Below are 20,270 nucleotides of genomic sequence, written 5' to 3'. Positions count from 1 at the left end.
TTTCTCGCGGGTTATGAATGAATTTATCTTTGTCTACGTGTGGGATTTTAGTCACTTGATACGAAGAATGTGTGTCGTAGTACGTTGACCTCGATTCGTGGTTTCTTATGCACGCGTACCGCAGCGGCGCGCCCGCATTTTCCATTCGATCCAAAAGCTCCCCACCCTTTCTTCATTACATCGGCCCTCCACGCCGATCCCTTTACACTCTTCACCCTCCCTTTATAGTCTTTCGCTTTTTTTCAGCCGGGAGAATGAAATTTCCGACCACGATTGCGACGATAGAAAATTGGCCGCGCCAATGTTGTTTTGATCATTATATATGTATTATATATCGCGCGGTACGTTTCGAAACATCGTAGAGAGCATATCGTGAATTAAAGTTTAAAGGTTCATCATGAATGAACATACGAACCGCGGGGCGGCGGCGAAGAGAGGAAGGAGGCCATGAAGAGAGCGAACGGAGGGAGATAAAAGTACGATAACGCCGTGTGGGCAGGCAGGCGACAGCTGTTGTTTGTTGTGCACAAACGACGAACGGCGGCGGTGGGACGGAAGGAGATGGCGCCACCAGCGCACAGGATGTGACGCGAACTGATCCACGCGGGAGTAGAACTTGTAGTACCTACGTAGTAAAAGAATTTTCATTTCTTATACACGTCTCAATTTCAACTACTTTAAGTTATAAGAATCGTTAAGGATACAAACAAACAACGGAAAATTCGATAACATTATTTCTCAATATTAAACAAAAACGAGATTGTTTATTATTCTGGGTCAACGTTGAAAATAAATTCATTAGATTTATATATAAGTTAATCTCAACCTCCATATGTATATATAATGTAGAAATCGAAAAATTAACATTAAAAGTTAACTCAATGTTAGAGTATATATCTAAACACGACCATCCAAAAATATCAAAGTAAACCGCAACGTATAGAGAGAGTTTGCAGTTATTTTAGACGCGACCAAGAAAATGAGGTCAACGTACCGACGTGGGCATCCATTTCCTTCAGGTACCGTCAATAATTATAGTTCCCCCCATGATCATCCGAGATAACTGACCCATTCATAATCGAGTAACAGAAAAACTCAAGTAAAAAGCTTAGCCCAATTTAGATACTAAAAGTAAACAGAAGAGTGGTACAAAAACAAATTAGAAAAAGTTGCGATATCAGAACACGAGCTTCAATCCTAATCATCACGGTTCACATTGGGTGCCATTGGCCGGGTTAAGAGAGGAAAAACGCGCGCTCAAAGAAGGAACTACGCCGCATCCTAACCTCGACTGACGTCATCCATTCAGAAGTGCGTATTAGAGAAAACGACGACACGCACGCACACTCACATGTACACATACACACGCGCGAACACAGACGGCTAGGAACGGACGCGACGCACGCGCGCAGACGAACAATTACTTCGGCGTATGTAAAAAAGGGTCATCGCACTCTCCGATCAAATTTTATCCTTACCTCCAGCGCGGTCCGGTTAAAACCGTCGCGGTAATCCTTCATCGTTGGACCAACTTCTTCTCTTGAACTAAATAACAACATTTTTGGGAAAAATGTTAACTAGAATTCTTATAAAATCGCTTGCACACGAAAAAAAAAACACTGGTCGAATAACTGGAATTAAATCGAATAAAACTGGGTAAATAATGTTTTTCCCGACGAGTTATTCCCCGAACGCGTCGATTCGCGAGCCTTACACGATAGATACGAGTCGCGCCACATTAGCTTACGATTGGCGTTACGGCTACGACTGGAACGGACGTACTAAACGTGCAGATGGCGCTTGGGGTGAAGAGAGGGGGGGCGCAGTCAAAGTGGGGGCTCGCTTCCCCACCCGGCCTTCCAGCAATGGACTGGCCCGGAAGTAGAACTAACGAGTGCGAAGGCGCTCGGCCACGGTTTCTACAGTCATTTGAAAATGTTTCTGTTCGTTAATAGAATTTATATTCAAAAGTATCATTAATCAACTTACGAATTGAAACGTTTTGATTTGCAATCATCACTTTGCTTAACTTAATTCAACTTCATCATATACTAAGAACAATCAAAAAATTTAATATTGATAAAAATTGCATTAAAACCACACTGGCTATAAGTTTTATCAAATCTTAATCATTAAGTAATATGCAAATATTAGTAACTACCTCAGCAGCAGCAACAGTTTCAGAAACATCCCGGCCCGATGACACGGAACTATACGATCAACTTGAGAAATTATTCCAGAACTGCCTAACCGGTCAACCAATTCCAAAAGAATGGAACACAGCCTTTATAAGCACCATACATAAAAAGACAGAAAAAAACTACAGTAATTGAGCTGATAAAGAGAGAAGTGGCTAAAGAGGTGATCACAATAAAAACAAGATTTATTCAAATAATCAGTAATGTGTGGAATTATCAGCATTAAATTCAGGAGACAGTGTGTTTTTAATTAACAGCATGCCAGAGAGAGTTCAGACTCTCATAGCGGCAAAAAATGGATATGATAATAATTTGAACTGTAGAATGCGCCAAGTATATATTGAACAAGTATAAGCATTAAATGTATAACACAATATGGAACATAATGCCATAAAGTTGCGAAGTATGGCAACGATAAAGTAAGGGAACGATAAAATCAGCGAGATTGTGGGAGTAACATACACCATAATAGAGGACATAAACCAACTAAGACGGTACGGACATATACAAAGAATGTAGACAGGAGGCTACTAAATAAATAAAGAAGGAATATTTCCCGCCATAATGACAGACAAGGAAATAAATGAGAGAGTGTTGCAAAAACGTGAAGATGGATACGATGTGCAAGACTATGAAGTGGAAATGATCAATGCTGAGAGGTGGAAGAGAAAATTTCCGATGTAGGCCAACATTACTAACTCGGCCCTATAAGACTTACAGACCTGCTGTGTATTAAGCAAATTTCTTAATTATCTCATGAGGCTGAAGGATTGGGTAAGAAATCGACGGTAATAAATAATGTTGGTAAGTTTACTTGGAGTGATCACAGAGATACACAATATAAGGTTGATAGGCTTTTACGAAATTTATGAAAAATTTAGCGAAAATTAATATTCATATCAATAATTGCATAATTACTAAAGCTCTCAGAGTATTTTATTCGTCTATCTTTACTTAAAATATAAATTTAGTACTTAACAGTAAAAAAATGCTAATATAGTGTAACATAACCTAAAATGATAAAAAAAAATACGGATTATACTTCTTAGAACGGTTATCAAAATTCTACTATTTAAATGATTCCGGTTTATTTATCGAATATATAGTGACTGCGTCTAAATTCCGGGAGAAATACGATATGTTAACTCACTAAAAAAATTAATAGTTACTGTTTAACTCGGACGCCGCGCCAATGGATCGGGTTTCCTTGATAACGATTTATAAGCAGAAATTTTCAACCAAGAATGTTAATGTAAGCTTGTTACTGCGAAGTAACATAATTAGCGAGTTTCCGCGATAATTTAATCTTTCTGTGGAATCTGGACGGCTGACGTTTAGAGAAAATTATGACTTTTTATTGCCCATCCAAGTATTCGCGAGTTGTAACGAGGTGTTGCTGACAGGAATTCTGTTCGATTTGTATTCAACAAGCGAGTGCTATATGCATAAGGGAGCCGTTAATCGAGTGCAAAAATGTTGTGTCGTCACAGGATGTCCTTTACACTGAGCACGATTTTTACTTATATGTATATATAAGATGAGAACGTTCCAATTTAGTAAATTATATTGGGTAATAACGGCGTGCGCGGTGGTCCAGAAAGTTAGTACAGTGCGTTACGACACGAAGGCGATCCTCAAACAACGCCGGTTGCCGTCCACGTATCCCGTGTTTACGGAAGCAATTCACACCTATGCACGTGTGCCCCTTTATCGCCTGGTTCAACAACTTTACTGCCAAAAAGTAACGGTTCGTTTTTTAGAGGAAGCCTTTAAGAAAGGCCTAATACAAAACTCAAAACTATTGATGTCAGAAAACAATTCCAATTTTAAAATAATTTAACAATTTCATCAACTAGCGCAAGAAGAAACAACATTATTTCCTCATGCTATTAACATGGTTGAGATTAAAATCGTTAAAATAGTACGATTCAAAAAATGTTATAAATATTTTTTGACGTATTCAAATGACGAAAAAGCTACAATATATAAATCGTGACGTCGGCCTGTTTCCCCTTACATCGTTTTTCCTAAAACACGAGCGATAGCTAGCAATAGTGATAAAGCAGTTTCGTTATACATACATAATATCGTATTTGGCGGCGGCGGCGAACGCGGCCTCCCGTAATGACGCACGCATTTGATGTCGTCAGTACGGCAACGCGTATGCGGCCCCCGTCTCTGTCGTAAACAAAAACACGGAGCTGAACCGCTTTTCCGCGTATTTATCGCTCTAATCCACTTCATGAATGGATTGAAACCGACGTTTCAAACATGTATGACCCCCCAAACTACATACATAACAACACCTCGTATGCGTTCGTATTTACTGGCACACATACGCTGTAAGTACGTATTTGCGCACAACCGCAAACTATTTCCGATTTCATTTGGCAGCGACACCAGTCGCCTTCAGCCGCAAGGTCGAAGCCGAGTGAGTTGCACTAAATAACATTGTCGGAACAACGAAATGGAACGTCGTCGTGGTCGATGGTGGTGGCGCTGTTGTACGTCATCCGGTTTTTATGTTATTGTTTCGAAACGGTGACGTTTGTTGACGCAGATTTAAATTGGTTTTCTCGGAAACAGAACGAACATAGTAATCTATGTATGAGATTCCAATTTTTTTATGTTAATTAAAATATCTGAAAATTAACCATTTTTTTTACTATGAGATTAATAAAAATAAGCTTCTTATCGATTTCTTTATCAAAAATATACCAAAAATTATGTATAATAAGTTCTAAAATCCCTAGTTATTATCCCTAAACATCATTAAGTCACCAGAACTAAGGTGGAAGCAACTAGAGTGGTTTAGATACACAATATACTTGCCAATGTGCATGTTGTGGACATTGAAATACATATTTCGATTACGTTATGGTATAAAAGTGGGATCATTCTGCCTTTCATCAGCACAAAATGTCCCCGAAAATGTAACCTGAACATCAGTGAAGAAGTATTTTCTTTTTAGGAAATGATATTAATTGGATATTTATGTTTTATTTCTTATAACATCAGCCATGAATGTCTACGAACTATACAAAGGATACTCCTGGCACAATTCTTTTCAAATACGATAAGAGTAAAACAAAATTAAACAAATTTAATATCTAACGATGTTTCAACGATGGATTGCTCTCAATCTCAAGCGAGAAGTTTCAAGTTAAAAAGTCTTTGAGAAACTGATCTTGCGAATAGTACTTTGTCAGTACTTTGTACAGAGTTTTCCAATAAGAGGTGTTATTTTGATATTCAAAGAAAAATGCCATTTTTTAGTATAAATGACCGGATGTTTATTTCATTATAAAAAAGAGGGTATGCCGTTAATAGTGGAAAATAACATTAGGCAAATGATCACCACGACCACGCTTACAGGACAATATCCTTTCCATGAAATTTTCCATAACCAAATTGCAAAGTGGCTGCCCTATGTCCTCAATAGCCTCACGAATTCCATCTTTGAGGTCTTGAATCGACACTGGGCTGTTGGCGTACACCTTCTCTTTCACGTGGCCCCAAAGGAAGAAGTCGCAAGGTGTTAAATCACAAGATCTCGGTGGCCAATTGTAATCACCTCTTCGAGAGATAACACGGTCCGGAAACTTTTCCCCTAAAAGATCAATGGTTTCGTTGCTTGTGTGGCACGTGTAGCACCGTCTTGTTGAAAGTAAACGTTGTCCACATCAATACCATCCAATTCCAGCCATAAAAAATCATCAATCATCTCTCGATAGAGCAATCCATTCACCGTAACTGTTGCTCCAGCCTCATTTTCGAAAAAGTAAGGTCCAATGACTCCGCCGGACCATAAACCGCACCAAACAGTCACACGTTGAGGATAGAGAGGCTTTTCAACAATAACTCTTGGGTTTTCCGAGCCCCAGATGCGACAATTTTGCTTGTTGACGAAGCCACCGAGGTGGAAATGGGCCTCATCACTCAAGATGATTTTTCGATGGAATTCCGGATCATTTTCATGCATTTCAACGACCCAATCAGCAAAGACACGACGTTGTTGATGATCGGACGGCTTGAGTTCTTGTGTTAACTGAAGTTTATAAGCCTTAAGACCCAAATCTTTATGCAAAATAAGGTGTAATGACGTTTGTAGAATGCCTAATTCCAAAGAACGACGAGGAATGGACAAACCTGGGTTTTCTTCAACACTTTCGGCTACAGCAGCAATATTCTCGGCTGTTCTTGAGCGACGTGCACGGGTTTTATTCTTCACGTCACTAACTTGTCCCAACAGCTCGAATTTTTCCACCATTTTCTGTATTGCGGTCCGACAAGGTGCTTCACGACGACCCAAAAATGTTCGAGTTTTACGAACCGTCTCTGCCAAAATTTCACCATTTTTATAGTGAATTTTAATAATTTCAATGCGTTGTTGAAGCGTGTATCGTTCCATTTTTATTAATGGCGTACTTTTTACTTATCAAATGTCAAAAAATGACAGCTTCAAAAGTGACATCTACCGAAATAACGGGCTATTCAAAATAACACCTCTTATTGGAAAACCCTTTATATGATAAATATATCATATGAAGTACATTTTGTATCAATTTTCTTCAGACAATATGTTACCTAAAATCCCGGCCCGCTAAAGGTTAATAGACCAATACAAAATGGTGCTGGAATGTGGGAATAAGAATGAACTACGAATTAGGTCAAGTCATGGATGGTGACTTGATAAGACACATTAAAGCTCAAAATAAATAGCACGGCTGAGACATCTGCAAAGAGTGTAGGGAGACAGAGGTGTGAGAATTATAGAATGGACACCACTGGGATAGTGGACAAGAGGACGATCTAAGTAATGATGAAGAATGATATGATGGAGTACGTTAGCTTTCAGTTTCGATGCTAACGTCTCAGTGTGACTGCGGAGTTCTAAAAGAATCTGTCCAGCACATTGTGGGGGATTGCGTTATTAGATCTTATTCGAACGCTGTACAACTTTAGCTCAGACAATTTCTCACACAGAACCTTGCCTTTCGCATCCTCCTTCGCCGATTCTCATAAGGGATGTTAGGCATTTAATTGTATCTTCACAATTTGTTAACTGCAATGTCGGTATCCATTAATATTTAAATCCAACCTTGAAATCAAATCTTGAAGAGCATAATTTAATAAATGACGAGCAGTCCGGATTTACTACATTAATGAACACTACTAATTCTATTAGGTATTTCTGGGTAGTTCATATTGTTGGTTTTATTTAGTTTTAGCAAGGCCTTTGACCCATCGATCATAACTTTCTTTCAATACTTTTACCGACATGCTTTAAGCACACTATACTCACATTTATACCAGCTAAACTGTTGATGCATGTCGTCAATTTGTTGAACACCTTCATCTTTGCCTCGAGAAGACATTAGGAATTAATAGTTAATTATATGGTTTATAATCGATTTATTTATAGATTCAGATACATTTAAGTGCTTCAACTAAAGTAGAATTTCCCTTTAACCAACAAGTGCAAAAGCGTTTAACAATTTGCAACTAACGAGCCTGAGGCGCACGCCGACCGCATAAAACTCGACGTAACCGTTTAATTAGAAGCCCGGACGTGCGTTTAGCGCAAGAGAGAGAGGGAGAGAGAGCTGGGGTCTCTCGCGGTCCTGCATTGTTCCCAAAACAATTATAAATTATCGCCGTCGAGCCATAATTCAGATATTACATTCCAGCCGGTTGGAGGAAAAAGCGAGACGACAAACGTTCCGTTGAAGAGATGAAAAACAGAGAGAAGAGGTTCTTCTCGTACAACCCGCCACCTTCCGCCTTAATTGGACGTCTATCCCGCGGTAATTAACAAGCGTCCGTTTGACGTGGCCGCCAAGGAATCCTTCGCGGCGTGGCAGCGGTGGTGTGGTGGCGGCGTGAACCGGCCGCCTCCTTCTCTTCGTCTTCTTGTGTGCCTCCCGAGAGACTCGCGCGGACGCCGCGTGAGAGTGCGGACGGAGTGCGTGTTATTATTGAAGCGGTTCCCGTCTTCAGTTCTTGGAAACGCGGTCAGTAATCCTAAGCGACTGTGGCGGTGGCGAGAGGGAAGGACCCCACACGCATTCCTGCGCGGGGCGCTGTGGTTCTCCTCATCGCTTTGCTGTTGTCGCCAGTGGCGGCAAAAGACCCGACCAAGAACCATGGGAACGACCGCTCTTCTTTTAGCTTTTTGAACCTGACGATTCGATGGAGGATGGCGCTTCATGGCAAACCAGTGGCGCACATTTTATTTCATTCCTTAAAAAACCAAAGTCTATTCTTTTATTACAAGATAATATTTTTTCTTCTCATTTTAAACAATCGTTTTTAAGTAATTTTAATTACTTAATTTTTAAAATAATAAAAACATTTTTTGGAACCCACGCCGTCACTGTAATCCTTGACTCCATCCGTTTCAAGGAGCATAAGGGCTCATAAATTTTTCGGCACCTCCGATCCTCGCTTACCTACCCTCGACCCTATAGACGTCCCTTTGGCGGCACCTACGTATGGTAATAAGACCCATTGTTCCGATGCGAAACTGCTCCGATTCTCAGAATCGATCCCATGGCTCCGAATTCATAAGTCGTGCGCCGAATAGTTGGCCCAAAAAGAGATCGTAAACAAGTTCTTGGTTATCGTATTAATTAAGAAGAAAAAATACTTTTTTTATCAAAATTTACCAACATGTTAGAATCGGTGATAATCAATTTTAAATATTTAAGTACACAAGATTTGCTACTTTGATTCTTTCATTAGGATTGTTAGAGTCCGGTTATATTTTTATCGGAATCATATTGGAATAGATTAAAAAAAAATATTGATAGTTGGGTTAAAGCGAGGTCATTACACTAAAAATTAGCATTCCACTTGCCCTGCCTTCTTTGCAATTAGCACCTTGTGGCGCCATACAACATTGTTCATTCACAAGGAGCTGTGTTCTCAATGGTCATTTTCCCGTTACAAATAAGAATTTAGAGGTTAATAAAACAACAAGAATGTTTGCGTGCTAACGATCCGGCCGTAATACCCATTATAACTGCAATATCGAAAATTTGTCTCGTCATATATGGAGCGTCCAGGCGTGGTACCTTCGGGCCACTCATCATATTCCCGCAAGATATATGACAGGTATTAATTCATATAAATGACATATTCCAAAAGGTATTTGTTTGCCGTTACGGGGGATTTGCATGCTGTACGTTTCTTCAAATTTTAAATACAAATGCGTGTCTGGACACAGTGATTCATGGTATATTATCGCATAAGTGTACACCTGTACGCTATAATAGCCTAACTGAACCTATTCGTGTGCCATTGACTCTTTCTCCGAACTGAATTCCTAACATTCCTGACCGATTGATTTCCCCCTCTGGCATTTGGGATCGATTGCTTTAGGTCTAGTATCCCAAAGCTACATTTCTTCATTGCCTTGTCCTTCCAGAAAAGTGTCGGCAAATCGTAAAGGACATCAAAACGAAATGGCAGGAAATATAGGGGGTGGATAGGATCGTTCTCGGAATAGGGTTGGTGGTCCGGGTAGGATCTTCTCGGAATTTTTGAGAAAAATCTTCTCTTTACAATTACGACAGATTCCAAGAAGTGGTTGATAAATGATTGACTATTAACTTTTGAGAGTTCACCAAATTATCTTACATTACGACTTTACTTTGTAACTAAATGCGGTGATCAGTTACCGTTGTCGTTAATGAAGGTGCCAAATTATGACAACATATTGTTAATGACATCGATTAATTTTATATACAACTTGACAAATCTATTTTGGCCGGTCAGTTGTACAGAAGAAGGAGTGCGATAGACGAACTCGTGACATTGACGACCGTAGGTATAGCGTTCGCCAAAAACTTAGTACATACATAGTGATATTACAGCTTCTCAGAAATACATATCAGGTGAAGTTGTAGATGTTTTGACTAAGACAATGATTAATATTATACAGGGTCCGGCAGTGATAAGGAAAGATTTAAAGGAAGGTTTGCAGCGCGCCACGAAGTGATGGAGAAGAAAGTAGCCAACTTGCCAAGACCTGCATAATTTGCCATTTAGTTTACAATGGAGCGTTGGACGGGTGAGTAGCGCGGTTACGCAGTTAAAGCCTATTTTCAAAACGGTGAGATTTCGGCAAATGAGGCTGAACTGCCGTTATCGTTAATTCTGTACGATACGTTGCAATGATTCAGAATTATCTCACACCATAACTTAAAGGCCTTCCAGGGAATGAAGACACACTTTTTCAACAGGACGGGGCAACAAGTCACACTACAAGAATTTCAATGAATGCTGTAATTGCTTTGAAACGGCAATATCAGTTGGCCCCCTCGGTCTCCCAACTTAACCTCTGCGACTTCTTTCTTGCAGAGCTTCTTTATGCAAAATTTTCAGACACGACTCCAAGAATGCATAAATTTTTTTGACTTTGTAAACCAAATGGCAAATCATGCAGGTCTTGGGAAGTCGGCTACTTTCTTCCCCATCACTTCGCGACGCGCTGCAACCCCTACCTTAAATCTTTCTTTTTCACTGCCGGACCCTGTATTAACCTAAACCTGGTTATAATATAGTAATGCCTCAGCTGTATTATTTGATGTTGTAGATTTTCGTTGATTAATTAAGCCGAGGTCGTTTACAGCCAAGGCTCAGTGATATAAATTATATCAACCTGGAACGGATCGTGATGTTGTAGCGTCTCGACCGGAAGCGACTTTGGCTTTACTAGGGGTAGTTGTAGTTCTGTTGTCTAATTAAGCCGCAATTGTTTGCGGCGAGGTTCAATGATTAACATTATATCAATCTAAATCTAATCATTATATGTATTGTGACGCCTCGGTTTTACCGAATAAAATTGTTGAACTTACATACATACATACATCCCATAAGAAATACATAAGTGAATACTTTTGGTGGGTACTGTAGAAGATACACATTTTGTGAAATATGTATATCAGTGAAATGAGCTCCGTAGTTTTGCCAAACTATATATATAAATTAATTTGTTATTGTCGATTACAATTATCTACAGCAATTTCAATTAAAAAATTCTTTAGTATAAGAGTCACGCCCGTGAAAGGGGGCGCCATTAGCGCCGTTCGTAAATCGATAGCGGCGTTTCTGGGGGTGGCAGAGTGGTTCAAGGTCTGGTCGGTGCGCGCATCCCGTTACGTAAGCGAGGGACTGCGACGGGAGGGGCGGCATCCCGACAGTGGAAGGACGTCGGGTCAATGCCACCGCCGAATAGCGCACCCCCTCAATGCCCTGCGAACCCGCCGAGAACCCACCGAGTCTCTCGATAGTGCGCCCCATTCGTCAAAAGCGCACCGCTATCCTCTCATAATTGAATCGACAATGGATGTCGTAGGCGTCCACGTCTCCACCAGATACAGATTTCCTCGTTCCACCCTAGTCTTGAGATGAAGTCCGAAAGAGAAATACTTAAATAAAGTACCACAAGTTTTGTCCATCGAAATGAGATTAAGATAAGATAACCAAAATAATAAAGTAATACTATTTCTAAATGGAAGATTTAGAGCGACTATGTTACAAATTGATTTTAGAACGTTTCTTTGTTTGCCGTAAAACTGTGTTTTAGTTTGATTGCGTGATAAATGGACGTTAACAGGACTATATCTTAAAATGAATTTGGGGTTTTCTCATGATATTGATTATAAGGAGGGGGAGGGGTTAATTGCTGGCATTGACTAATGTTGAAAGCTCATGTATGTATCTGCGAAATGTATGATTTAGCTTAGGCATAGCCGAGCATCTGGAATCAATAGCATATTAAAATGAAATGAGACAGTTCAAAATTTCTTTTCGGTTGCTTTATTTTTGGAAATATATGAGGATGAGGTGCTTGCATTCCAGGCAAATACTGAACTTCACGAAGTATTGTAACAACAAGGACTTTGTTGATGTAAGTTTAGTAAAGTAGTCGCATAACTAACTTAGCGTCAAATCGGCTCGGAAAGTTTCTAATATCACAACATTCTTCAGCATACTTTAACCAGTCTCCGGGTTCCGATTCAAATCTGATCGAATTATTGTACAAATATTGTGACAGATATGAATTATTATTATATTAACATACATATACTTACTTAATACATTATTTTCAAAATTAAAAACGTATAATACAGATTTGAAAATGGCGATGTCACGGTCAGAGTAAATCATAAATTGGCGCCGTATGTTGGAGTGCCTGGGGCGTAGACCGGGAAAGGGGAAAAGGGCGACGTCAAGGGAAAAAAGGACGACGTGGCAGCAGAGAGAAAGAAGTAACTGCCGGATCGGGATGCCGGATCGGTCGTCGGTCCCTACCGTGTGCCGCCGCGGCGGCCACGCGGACCGAGTGCCACCACGTGGGGCGCCGCGAAGAGCCCGCAGGGGGAAGAGCGGGAACGGGGCGGCGGCGGCGGTTCACCGCTCTATGATTACGGAGATCGAGTCGCCCGGGAATGTGTATTTTTGATCCTTGCCGACTGGTCCGCCGATCCGCACCGGACCGGACCGCACAGGGGGCGGGGGCCCCCAATTGGAACCAGAACCGGTGATTTTCGGTGCTCGATATTTTGTTTTATATACAGGTGTCCGTCGAATAGCGGCTTGTTATTGGGACTCAAAACTGTAAAAGTAATTTCGGCAGAATTAATTGCAATTCTTAAAAAGGTCTTGAACACTTTTAATATTCACGGGGTTGTGGAGCTATCAACGACTGAACGTTGATAGCGAACCTGTTGAGCACCGCCCGGAGTCGCAGGAATTTTAGATCGCTATTGAATGAGCAGCCTCCCGATATTCAGTGCCCTCGGCCGACAATGACTGCGGCGACGATACGCTCATTCAAAACTTCCTCATGCTATCGGTCTACCTATAAAGGGAGAGGCGAGACTCCTTTACATCTACCGAACGCTTGGGTTGTATTAACAAATTAACATAATGGTCCGGAGAGCGGCGGATACGCTCCAGTAGAGATGGGGGATTTGAGGGAACGAGAGATCTCGCAATTGTCAGTTCACACGACCAACGTTTTGTCGCCACGAGGTCAGTATTTTAATTAGAAGATGGACGAACGGAGGTGTTTATTGGAATTTCTAAAAAATAATAGGTTCTTTGTGTAAATGAAGGTTCGAGTTAATTGAAAAATTAAGATATAACGAGATTATTTTTCCATTTCACTAAAACGAGTTAGGTGGAAAGAAATTACAGTTGAAAACCCTCTATAATAACTTACTTTTTGTACATTTTATTTGGTAAAGATTTTAATGTATGAATATAAAATATGGCTGGAGTAAAGCGTGGACTTAAAGACATCCTTGATTGACAGTAGTTGTTCAAGAATGGCAGCGTGCGATATCACGTCGTCGTGTAAACTGGCATCTCCACGATCGAAGTGGCGGCATCCTCTTCGCCGGCACTCACACAAATACGTAGCAGAAGCACACACGCTCAAAGAAGAGAAGCGTGGAACGGCGGCGGTGCCGCGGGGAGCCGGGGGGTTGTTTGTGTCCATCTTGGTGCCGGCGGGGCATTCCATCGGAGGAATGTTCGGCGACCAACGCGAATGCACCGGCCACCACAAGGACGCCGGTTCAAGGAGAGGGTCCCATCGCCAGGAATGTTACACTTCTCTCCTCGCATCTTCTTCACCTCCTCCTCGTTCTTCTGAGTCGCTCTCCTCCTTCTTCTTCATAATCTTCTCATTCTCGTTTTTGTCGGCCGCGATTCTCTCTCCCCACCACACGAGAATAGTCGCGGATCGCCGACCGGCCAATTACTATCGCTAGTTTACTATAAGGTCGTAGTACTACTGCCAACGTAGTTGCTACTACTACGTAGAAGGTATCAAAGGGACTCGTCGACGAATACGGAGCCCTCTACGATGATGACGGCGGCGAGGGTATGCCTGGTTCGAAGCGAAATTCCTCTCGATGTCAATAACACCGACGATGCTTTTCGGACCGTTCGAAGACATTCCTCCGCCTCTTGTGGTTCAGCGCTCCAAAGAAAATTGGTTGGCGATGTAACAAGATTTGTTCTTGTGTTGTTAATCTTGGCGTCCATCAGTCTCCTCAATAAAAACAACTTTCTATTCCTTTTAATATTACCAACTCTCCGGTTACGTCATATATTAATCATCTCTACAAGAAACTTGAAATAACTTATTTTCATAAATTGCTTTATAAAATTGCTTGCTTTCAAATTAAGATTGATTTACTTTAGTCGTATTGAGTACCAAGTTCACTTCTACTTAGCATTCGCCCCGTCGAGGAATATTGAACGTGGTAGTCCGCGGACTTATTAAGGCGAGACGTGATCAAAGGCGAGCGAAAAACGCGACCATTATCGGCGAGGGCGGCGCGGGGATCGGGACGCGCCCAAGATTGATTTCAACGATAAGTGGCCGCTCTGCAAATAAATTAAACGGGAGAAACGGCCGTCGTCTCGGCTTCTCTTAACATCTCTTAGCGACGGGTTCAACAGGACACATTTAATGACTTCAACGAGGATGTTAAGATGATGGGGATCATAATTAGACATATCAAGGATGATATAGGTGGATATAAGGGATTACGGTGAGACATAAGAACGACTGTAAGGGACGACGACGACGATGTTAAAGTTATTGGCAGATGATGCTTGGACATATCAAAAATATTGATGATGGGAAAAATGTTGAGAATCATAAATAGACACTTCAAAGATGACATTGGTTATTTATCAATTTTAAATAATGTCCAAGAAGACCAAGAAGGAGATGTTGAAGTTATTGGGAGATGATGCTTGGAGATATCAAAGATATTGATGTTGATACATGTTGGGGGAAATTGAATGTTATAATCTATTGAGTTATAATAGATGTGAGGACGATAATTAGATTTTATAGATTTTAATAGATGATAGCGAAGATATTGAAGAGAAGACCGGGACAAAGTTAAAACATGTTAGGGACGACGTTGAAGAATACCGTGGATAATGTCAGGGACGCTGTTAATAGATGATGGAGAAGATGTTGAGAGATGTCGAAGGCAGAGTTTAGAGCATGTCAAGTAAAGGTTAGCGACGATGTTGGAGTATATAATAATAATAAGCTGTTTCAAGACAACATAACCTACAGTTAAGTCAAAAAACGTTATGAACAATTGTGTGTAAGATATAAAGTATAAAGATAATGGAATTGTATGCGGTTTTTAATGGTTTGTCTGTAGTAGTTATTGCTCGATAAGAGCCCGCCTTGAAACGACGGACAAACGGACGTGAAGATATGCGCCGATGCTGACCAAAAAGAGGTACCGATACCGCGCAAAAAATTCGACAGCCAAACATAATTATTATGTATGCGTTCGGCCGGGGGCTTGTGAAAATCGAGATCGATTGGCGATGGGAATGGATCTCTTTTTTTCCTTGAGGAGAGACTTTACCGTGAGCCTCCATCTTGCGGTTTCTTATTTATTCCAAGAGAAGTTTATACAACATCTATTTAGTTGCAAATATAATCAACAGGGGAAAATAAAATACAAAAGAGTACAAGATTAAAAACAAAAATATCAAAAGTTTTAACAAATTACTACTGGCAAAGAAATTCTCGTAACATCTGTTATTTCAACGAAGAGAATTTCGGACCGATAACACAGATATCCATGGAACGCAGTTCTCGTGAACGCAAGTGGAGATGACGGGAGGGCGAAATACGGCCCCATTGAAAACGCGCTGGCCGTACAAAGGAGGTCCGGGGCCTAATCGGGGGACTACATCTTATACTTTGTTGTAACGACGTCGGCTCGAGGAAAAAACGGAACAAAAGACATCAGAGGAGAGGAGAAACGCCGCCGAGCGCCCGGCTGCCCCCGGGTCTTGGCCCGGCCCGGTCTGGCCCTCGTAATTCGTGCATCGTTGGGGCGGCAGCGGCGGCGGCGGCACCGGGACCTCGTTAGTGCCCGCACCGGTGCCTCTGCGGGTGTCCGCGCCACCTTCTCGCCTCCCGAGGTCCGTACGATGCTCATTCTTAACGCCGTGGCGCCCCCGACGGGGCCCGTACCTGACCGCCCTGCCCAAGAATTTTCTTACCTGCCCAATTCCCGGAATCAACGTATAGAGAAACCCGTCGCGACCCAGAACAGATGAGGACCGCTGAAATAAGAAGCAACTTCCTAAATTCGTCAACGTCTTTTTTTACCTAAATGTCCTGTAAACATGATATTCTAAAATAAATCGATATTAACAACAATTTAAGCTTGACGATATGATGATGACATCATATGATGTCATGTGAAGTAAACACTTATGAAAAGCAAAAATGTTTTCGGTTTGGAATTACCTAAATTCTACCTGGGATATCAAGAAGTCATCCTTCTTGGAATTAACTGACCCTGATGTATTTTTAGGCCAGATACTAAAGATTTGTTTAGATCCTTAAAGATTTAACTTTTTCTTAACCATGTTATAATACTCAAGTTTTTTTACAAAATAAGCATTTAACTCAACAACAGCTTCGTGCAAAATCCCCTCATTAAGTTATACATAATCAAAGTACGCCCGACACTCTGACTAGCACGTGGTTATAGGTTAATCCGTCGGGTTTGAAAGAAGAGGAGTCGCGGTGAGGGTGCCCCGAGGCATCCGAGAAGGACCACGCCAGTAGAGACGGATGGCCTGGGCCGGTACACAAATCATCAGGTTATATGTGGTGTGATTCTTTCCCACGGTCGAATCCTGCTCGCCGCGCGTCCTTCATCGCCGAGCTGCCCCGCCGCCAACGGCGACAACAACAACCGGGGGCAGAGCGCGGCGTGGGGCCGAAAGAAAACGCGGACGCGAGCGGTCTTCGCCGCATAAATCCGCTGCCAACGGACCGCGGAATTCGGGGCCCCGCCGGTCGCACTATAGACATCAATGGGTGCCGACCAAAATCGTTCCAGGGGCCTCCATTCAAGAGGTCAAAGAAACGACATCCGTGCTGATCACAGAATACAACGCTAAAAGGATAAGATTTGTTTATAATCGCGTTTCTAAACCAGACATCTTTAAGATCTAATATTTTTAGATTAAGATACTCAGTTTGTCTAGACTTATAAATTTTCAATTTATCTTGTATACGTATAGAGTCGAATGTAGAGTTAATCCCGGAAAGAGTCACGACCTCTTCAGTTTAAAGCCACCACGGTGCACTATTCAGCGCATTGTAGTAACTGCGCAGTTAGATAGCCATGCGTAAGGGGAAAGACCGAGAGGGACGAGGGCCCCATCGCGGGGGGGTTCAGGTGGTCTGCAGGAATGCGGGCCGCCGAGGCCACGTCGCGCCAATGACCAAGGAGCGGGGCAACCGCGCACTAAAAGCAGGAGAGACGGCCGACGGCGTAGCGTGGCGCCAAATAAACCACTCGCAATATGGACCGTGATCTTATTTTTACAGTGCACGACACTTTCCAATATGGACGCGGTAATTAGGTTCGCGATAATCGAACGACGAACACATAAACAAGAAAATAGGAGTCCCCGGTGGTGTACCATTTATTGGCAGAACCCACGCGACAATACGTGGAATGTAGATCGTATTGGAAGGGTTCCGATTCTGGTATGGGAGTTTATGCACAAGACGTTCTTAGATAAAACGTCTTGTTTTACGGCGCTCGGTAAACACCTATCTAATGTAATAAAATGTTATTGCCTTTAAAGTTTCACCTCATCATTTATAGGTATGTATTATAAAAGCGTCGTTCCAATTTAAATGTTTTAACTTCATTTTATTAGAATATTTTAAAAACAAATTTTTATGTAGGCACACATTTCACAGAGGAAACGATTCAACAAAACCCTTGAATAGCCCAGACACGACCCCATAAGAGAAGAGAATTCCTTTTTCTCGTACACATACACACACTCACACATACATACACGAGCGACGTCGTACGTGTGCAGTGGCGGTCCTTCCAAGAATTCGGGCAGTGAAATACCTGGTCGAAGTCGGGCTGACTTGCTTAGGAAATGGAGCCGCTCAGGACACAAAACGCGAAACGAGCCAAAAGCAACAAAACCGAATGTTGCCTGAATAAGAAAAGAAAAAGAGGAGACGCGCCGGCGATTCGCTGGATTGATGCCGCTAACGATTTCAGCGAATCTTTCAGGGCAAAAACAAATGCGCGCGCGAGGTTAAGAAGAAAACGTACTTACTTGTGGCGAACGCGGGGGGGATTGAAAACCTTGCGTCGCGCGTCGGCCGGATTCACTTACCTGAAAAGCAAAACATAAAAAAGATAGAGGTTAGTTGTTTATGTGATGAGAAATACCATTTACAAGGCTTTACTTTACAATCATGGTACGTTGGGATTTCCTTTTGAGAACAATCTGATTAATCACACGCCATCATTTAGTATATAACTTGACCACTTTCATGGAAACCTGATTCATTAAATCTTCAGTGAATCATTTCTCAATGATTTTATGTATAAAAATTCGTTTAAGCGACGTCTAAAAAGAAAACAAGACAAGACGACCTCTCGACGTTAAAGATTCTGGGAAAATCTGCCAATGACTCATAAGATAGCTTGCTATGAGAGGTCCAAGTTATTGGACGTTTATGCATAAGATATCGTTTAAGGCTGACGCTGTCGAGCAGCAGCACTTCCAGAAAGTGGCGGGCGAGAAAAATCGTGAGTCACGAGGACTTTGTGAATAGGTCACATATTTTCCATGGACTAAATAAAACAAAACGAATCGTGAAGGAAAAGAAATGGAATTCGACGAACCGCGCCCCATTCAATAACAGAGATGAATGGCTGTCGGTTCGAGGAAGTTACTCACTCATCCTGTTTCATCTGAATACTGTCCATAGTAAAAACAAATGCGATCGCGAATGTGTTACATCGTTACAGTCAGATATGTGGAAAATTCGATTTGTATGCGAACTCAAAAACAACTACAAAAACTATGTTCAATAATTAAAGGAATTGTTTTCATTTCTCTTCAACACTTATGTTTAAAATATTTATGCAAATATTCAAGAATGATTAACAATCTGATTGTATCTCGCGGTTAATTTCCGTCCTTAGTTATGACTTTGTAATTGAATTTTTAAATTGAATAATTATTTTAAAATTGTCTTTTCCACTTTATTTTATTCACAATTGTTTATTAAGTAAGAAACATGTAAAAAAGTAATGTGATGTGAAGCTTTTTTATTAAAAGTAATTTTTTTAATGTAGTGGATTGATCTGGGATTAAATTTAAAACTGTTATCAATGATTAATCCCAGACATTTAGCCTCAAGCACACAGTTAATTCGCAAATTATTCCTATGAATATTCAAAATAGGTTTAATAATACTCTTCATATCTCCAAGACATATCCACTTTAATTTTATATCAGTTTTATATAGGGTGAGTTTTTTTCCATGTTTAGTATGTATAGAGATCTTGAAAACTAGCGGAGATAACGAGACGATTAAATACGAGAAGATTTGATGTTTCATGAACTCAATTTAATGAGCTTTTTGTTTTTCGGATAAAATGCATGGCTAACTAGATATTTCGAAAAAACCGTTTTTTTGTTATATCGTTCGATATCTATGTGTAAAATGTGAAAAGGAAACATTTTTAGGGTATTACATATTTTATAAAGCAGTCTAACTGTTTTTTTTTATTTAAGCAATAATTTTTGAGTTATGACACAAACTTGTAATTTTTTTAATGGAAACCATAGTTGACCATGACTTTATGAAAAAGGCGTTTTCTCAACGATTCTAATGATATAACACTTGACATGGATATTTTTATTAATAAACAAGTTATAGACATTTATTCTTTTAATTGGCAAACTGTTCAGGTAGTACGCTATGGAAACAATTGATAGATACGTTTGGTTATGACAACTTAAGGCAGATTTTTTAAAAAATCTACACAAACTGAACAGGACACAAATTGAAACAATAAAAATGGCGCTATAATTGATAAATGGTTCTACTTTCTAATATATATCTGGATTGAAAATATGTCATTAAGTGCGAGGGATATTGTGATCGATTGAGTCATGTTAGGGTTGACTAAGAGACACTGAGAAGAATTGAGCATCATTTAA

The 20,270-nt window shown here is 40.8% G+C and overlaps 1 protein-coding gene and 1 long non-coding RNA gene across 10 annotated transcripts in view; one reads left to right on the top strand and one right to left on the bottom strand.

The window, feature by feature from the left end:
- The window catches only part of LOC111416512 (serine/threonine-protein phosphatase 4 regulatory subunit 1-like), a 94,062-nt gene that overhangs the window by 38,643 nt on the left and 35,149 nt on the right, over positions 1–20,270 (bottom strand). The window contains exon 3 of one of the 9 annotated variants that reach the window (XM_071201625.1): positions 18,369–18,428. The exons of 6 other annotated variants lie outside the window; for them this stretch is intronic. Coding sequence is in view for 1 of the 3 variants with exons in the window: in XM_071201610.1 (XP_071057711.1) it covers positions 4,280–4,335 (56 nt within the window). In the remaining 2 variants the exon portion in view is untranslated. Of the gene's footprint in view, positions 1–1,478; positions 1,765–4,279; positions 4,351–18,368; positions 18,429–20,270 lie in introns of those variants that run through there. 2 more of the 9 variants (XM_071201610.1, XM_023048559.2) reach the window with 2 other exon arrangements.
- Positions 17,085–19,356, top strand: LOC139428893 (uncharacterized). Its single transcript, XR_011639560.1, has 2 exons — positions 17,085–17,893; positions 17,977–19,356. It is a non-coding gene; the product is annotated as an uncharacterized lncRNA (long non-coding RNA).

Source organism: Onthophagus taurus, chromosome 1, assembly GCF_036711975.1.
Source record: "Onthophagus taurus isolate NC chromosome 1, IU_Otau_3.0, whole genome shotgun sequence".
NCBI lineage: Eukaryota > Metazoa > Arthropoda > Insecta > Coleoptera > Scarabaeidae > Onthophagus > Onthophagus taurus.
The sequence above is the reverse complement of the archived record's forward strand: the minus strand, read 5'-3'. Positions and strand labels throughout refer to the sequence as shown.